The 6,000-nt window shown below is 41.4% G+C and overlaps 1 protein-coding gene across 1 annotated transcript in view; it reads right to left on the minus strand.

The window, feature by feature from the left end:
- The window catches only part of LOC146822224 (antileukoproteinase-like), a 371,091-nt gene extending 367,962 nt beyond the window's left edge, over positions 1-3,129 (minus strand). Inside the window, exon 1 of the mRNA XM_085609438.1 lies at positions 3,014-3,129. Within this exon, the coding sequence (XP_085465564.1) occupies positions 3,014-3,059 (46 nt within the window). The 5' untranslated portion in view covers positions 3,060-3,129. The remainder of the gene's footprint in view (positions 1-3,013) is intronic.
- Between the last annotated feature and the right edge of the window lie 2,871 nt (positions 3,130-6,000).

Consider the following 6,000-nt stretch of genomic DNA (forward strand, 5'->3'; position numbering starts at 1 on the left):
GTTCTTGTTTCTTCAGCATCCGATTCAGAACTAGTTTCTGAATCCTCAAAATATTCTCCTTCCTTGTTATCCACTGGATTTGGAATTCTCAATGTGTGACTAGCATGAAACCAGTTCTTTATCCCAGCACAGTGCTCGTGGCTGTGTGCTCCGTTCACTCTCCCAACCTACTGTATGTTTCTGGATCGTGCTCGTGGCTGTGTGCTCCACCCACTCTCCCAACCTACTGCATGTTTCTTGATCGTGCTCGTGCCTGTGTGCTCCGCCCACTCTCCCAACCTACTGTATGTTTCTGGATCGTGCTCGTGCCTGTGTGCTCCACCCACTCTCCCAACCTACTGTATGTTTCTGGATCGTGCTTGTGTGCTCCGCCCACTCTCCCAACCTACGGTCTGTTTCTGGATCGTGCTTGTGTGCTCCGCCCACTCTCCCAACCTACTGTATGTTTCTGGATCGTGCTCCAGGGTGTGCTCCGCCCACTCTTCCACTCTCCCAAACTACTGTATGTTTCTGGATCGTGCTCATGCCTGTGTGCTCTGCCCACTCTCCCAACCTACTGTATATTTCTGGATCGTGCTTGTGCCTGTGTGCTCCGTCCCCTCTCCCAACCTACTGTATGTTTCTGGAACGTGATCGTGCCTGTGTGCTCCATCCCCTCTCCCAACCTACTGTATATTTCTGGCTCATGCTCGTGCCTGTGTGCTCCGCCCCCTCTCCCAACCTACAGTATATTTCTGGATCGTGCTTGTGGCTGTATGCTCAGTCCACTCTCTCAACCTACTGTATATTTCTGGATCGTGCTTGTGCCTGTGTGCTCCGCCCACTCTCCCAACCTACTGTATATTTCTGGATTGTGCTTGTGTGCTCCGCCCACTCTCCCAACCTACTGTATATTTCAGGATCGTGTTTGTGCCTGTGTGCTCCGCCCACTCTCCCAGCCCACTATATATATTTCTGGATTGTGCTCGTGCCTGTGTGCTCCGCCCACTCTCTATGCTTGCCACTGATGTTTTGCCGAACGCGCCGCACGCACTGTATAGTGAACGCACCAGCTGAATTTATGACAGGTGCCAGATCAACAGTTGAAGGGCGTCACTGTTGCTGAAAGTGGCAAGGCTACAGGGATTTTACCAGCTCTCGAACGGCTTTCTACCAGATTGTCGTTCTGCACATGTTACAAGTTGAATGGGTTTTTCATTCTCTCAGGCATCCCAATGTCCCCACGCAGCGACCTTGGCCTCAGTCCCCTTTAGAGGGGTAAAGAGGACACCTGGGGTCTCAGAACTGCGGTTTCCATTTGCCATACTCTGAAGCAGCTTTGAGGTGCATGTGCAGGTAGAGTGCGGAGTGAGAGGTGAGTGCTGGGTGCTGTGAGGGGGAAGCTTCAATTTGTGTTGCCTTAGAAAGCAGCTTCTTCTGTAACAATGCGGAAAACAGTATATAAGTAGTTTTAAGAGTATTTATAATCGGTGAGGTGGGTTGGACATTTTAGCACATCTATGGTGGTAAATAAAAACAGGATACATTGTTGAGAAGAGCAAGACGTGCCTCCTGTGTGAGATGAGCCAGTGTCAGCATCTGGCAGAGGGTGTCCTGTGATCTTTTATTAGAGCTGTGATACAAAAGTGTTATAAGAACAATTTAGTGAATTCTATTGAGAAGCCAGGAGCAACGAAGAGAAACAACAAATTATGAAGCCTTTAGGGACAGTTGTTGTGATCTTGCTTTCATTCCATCAAGATGACATGTCTGTGGAATGTGGAATGTACTCTGTGAGCCTGTAGCTCAGAGGTTCCAGAGGTGACTGTTGCTCTGGTCTGCAGCAGCTGTGGCTAAAAACACTCTTCATGAAGTATCTCTGCTTGATGTCCTACATTCATTAATACTTCATTACAATTTGGCGACAATCTAGCCACAGCAAGGATCCACGCAAGGAAGAAAAACAAAAGAAAAGAAAGAAGTAGAAAAGAGGAGATCCAAAAGATGAAGACTTCGCAGACAAAGAAGTACAGGCTTGTATATCTTAGATACATTTATCAAAAGTGAGCCAAGAAATTTTCACGCAAGAGAGTGAACAGACTCATTTAAATATAGGACTAAGACTGCTTAGCGCGTTTATCAAAAGGAAAAAACAGCACTCTTTCAAACATAGGGCAAGGCAAATTGAAAAAAAACTGTCTCTAAAGATTTAAAAAGAGAAAAAACGAGTGGAGGGCTAACTCTGGTTACAGCTACTTTGTATAGACAAGACTGACATATGATGTGTAATGGGTAATTCATTTTATCATTAGTCTAACAAGTTCCACCTAACGAGTATCTGTTGAGGTGCCTCGACAGTGATCGATGTGTTGGGAGAAGATTTAGACACGGTGTTAAGTAAATTAGCATTGCAGCAATGATCGTTCACTTGGAAGTTGGCCTAATCTCCAGAGCAAGTGAAAACATTTAATAATTAAAGACATCGGTACTTCTGAAGTGAAGCGCGAGACAGCTTGTCATTATTCAAAAGCTGGCAGGGCGCGCGTGTGTGTAAAGTCAAGCAGGAAGATTCCTTCGGCATAAATAAAACAATCTGTCGTTTTGTGCCATTTCAAGCGTGAAGGGATATCCCTGTGTGAGTGAAAACACTTAACAAATAAAGTCATCGGTGCTTGTGAAGTGAAGCGCGAGACAGCTTGTCATCATTCAAAAGCTGGAAGGGCGCGAGTGCGCGTAAAGGCAAGCAGGAACATTTCTTTGGGGAAAAAAAATAAATCAATCTGTCGTTTTGTGCTTTTTCAAGCGTGAAGGGAATTTCTTGTGTAAACAGAGTCACCTAATGCGCGTTAAGTGAAGCTTGAAGATAATTGCCTGCAAACGCTTAACGCTGTGCTGAAAGCTTTTAAATTACCTTGCCGTGTGAAGTGTAATGTGATACTATTTGGGGATTCGAGTGTTTTAGCATTGTGGCCACGAACACAACGCCAGTTGGATTTATTTTAATGGAAAGGAGGAAATAGAACCTTTTACTTACTGGAGTTAACAGCCATCTGCCTAGGAGGAAATATGGTCACTCCCATGTTGTTTTCTTCACAGTAACTTCCCAAAGCAAAGTATTGAAAATCAAGGAAGGACTAGTTTTGCCTCCAACCACTAGAATGTTAACTGATTAACAGAATGTCCATATACATATACAGTTTTTAAAAAAAAAAGAGAAGAAAGAAGAGAGACAAATTAACCTCAATAGTATTGTTAGTTTGAAAATCTCATCACCAGTTACCTGTAAAAAAAAAAAGGGAAATTTATAGGAGTACAAAGTTAAAAGTGTTAATTAATTTATAGATTTAAAAAAAAAAGGGGAATATTTGCATGTCCGTGATTTCTACAAGTTATTAGTAGTATTGTTTAATATTCAACGTTTTCTTTTATAAAGTTTAGTGTTTTTATTTTGCAACTAGTAATTTGTGATGGTAAGCACATTTTGGAGTATAAACACAATATAGCATTAGTACTTTTGATGTTAAATTTAAGTGTCATGGCAAATAAGCAAAATGTTGGAGCTCCTCCGCCATTTCTACAAACAACGGGTGATCCCCCTGTGCCCTGGAGAAATTGGTATAGAGCCTTTACGAAATACTTAGGGGCAATTGGTGGAAATAGATATCGACCAGAGCGGAAAAGATTTTTGCTAGAACATAATCTAGGCTTTGAAGAACAATCTATATATGAACACCTTCCACCATATGTCGTTCCTCATGATCAAGAGGACTTAGATGAATTTCAATTAGCGGTAAAAAAATTAGAAAAGCAGTTTGATGTGCAACCGAGTTTAATTGTAAATAGACATACGTTTTTCACAAGGGAGCAATTGCAGGATGAATCGATAGTCACTTATGTTGCGGTTTTACGCATGTTGGCTGCAGAATGTGAGTGTGAAAATTTCACAGACCAGCTTATACGCGATCAAATAGTGGTACGTTGTTGGGACAAAAAGTACAAGAAAAATTGCTCACTATGCGCAATCCAAATTTCATTGAGACAATAGATATAGTAAAAGGGATTGAGGTCTCAAGAAAAGCTCAGAGAGAACTTACACGTAAGGAAGCTAGTGGTGTGTCTGTGGTGAATGAAAGTTCTATTCATAAGGCACGTGTGAATGAAAGCACAGTATCAAAACAAAATTTTAGTGGAAAAAATGTAACAAAAAAAAGAGAGTATAAAAATAATTTTTTCTCGCAAAAGAATATTTGTTTTAGATGTGGAAATTCAAGGCATGGAATTAATGGAAAACCGTGCCCAGCAAAAAATGTAAAGTGCAAAATATGTAATAAAATTGGGCACTTCGGGAAAGTATGTCAGACACCCAAGGAAAGAATCAATTATGTACAAGATGGAGAGGCTTATGACAGTTCAGAGGAAGAACAACATTGTTCTAGAGGTGTCAGGGACATGATTGTGGTTGTGCAGGACGAAGAGTCCGATTGTGTTGATCCCTATGAAAACATTGTGGTAGATGGCAAAAACATCCGACTTCTCATTGATTCGGGTGCCAGAATGACAATGGTAACTGATGAGTTGTATGATGAAATATGGGGTAAACGCAAGTTGTTTCCTCCAGATAGAAATCCAGTTACATACGATGGAAGAAAGATTGAATTGTCAGGATACTTTGAGTGTGAACTTAAATTCAAAGATCGTAGCATAGTGGGGAAAGTATATGTGGCAAAGAAAGGATTAAATATTCTTGGTTGGTATCACCAAGGTCTTTTCGGTATGACGCTTAGACCTGGGAGAGATGTTCAAGTTTCTTTAGTAACTGATGAAGATGAGGAAAAATTTGAAAATAGTAACAATTGGACTGGAAAATATCCCACAGTTTTTGGGGACGGGTTAGGTAGAATTAATGGATTCAAACATAGGATTAAGGTCAAGGAGGATGCTACACCCGTGAAACATAAATTAAGAAATGTACCGTTCATTTTCCGCGAGGATTTAGGGAAAATTCTAAAAAAAATGTGTGATGATGGGGTGATAGAGCCTATAGAATCATCGTTATGGTTAAGTCCATTGGTTATCGCGCGATGGTCAATTGAGAGTGTGTGTCGACTTAAGAAGCCTAAACAAGGTTATTTGGGTTGATTCTCACCCTTTGCCTAGGATTATAAGTACATTCTCAGGTGCTAGGTTTTTTTTGAAAATTGATCTAGCATCTGCGTATCATCAAATTGTGCTAGATGAATCTTCAAGACATTTGACAGCTTTTGTTTCTCCTATGGGTTCATACCAATTCAAAAGAATGCCTTTTGGTCTTGCATCGGCTGCTGACGTTTTTCAACGTGTGTTGGAGAATGTGCAGAAGGGTATCGAGGGGGTGGTCACTTTTCAAGATGACATCCTTATAGCTGGTGAAAGTCAGAGTGTTCATGACAAATGGATGGGTGCTGTGTTGGAAAGGTTAAAAATTTGGTGTGGTGGCCAATCGAGGGAAATGTGAATTCAGTAAGAAAACTATTGAGTATTTGGGACATTTAATTTCAGAAAAAGGAGTAGAACCCAGACCCGGTCTGGTTGATGCCATCACCAAAGCACCTACCTCCAAGTCTAAAGAGAATGTGGCTTCATTTTTAGGGCTTTGTGAGTTCTACTCAAAATTTATAAGGAAAACTGTCAGGCTAAGGTAATTATTGAAAAAGGACAAAATATTCTCATGGGAAGGAGGTTGTCAAATTGAATTCGATGGGTTGAAAGAAGAAATTGTGTCAGCTGGTCTTCTTGCACCTTTTGACCCGTCACTTGAGTGTATCATTACTGTTGACGCAAGCAATGATGGTCTGGGTGCTACCATCTCTCAGATGAAAGGGAGAAATGAGGCAACAGTTGGGTTTGCTTCAAGATCTTTAAGGTCTAATGAGAAAATGTTCTCGGTGATTGAAAAAGAGCTGTTGAGTTGCTGCTGGGCTGTTGAAAGGTTTAAGTGTTTTATCTGGGGAAGAAAATTTGTACTTAAGACTGATCACAAGC

This window comes from Triturus cristatus, chromosome 6 (genome assembly GCF_964204655.1).
Source record: "Triturus cristatus chromosome 6, aTriCri1.1, whole genome shotgun sequence".
NCBI lineage: Eukaryota > Metazoa > Chordata > Amphibia > Caudata > Salamandridae > Triturus > Triturus cristatus.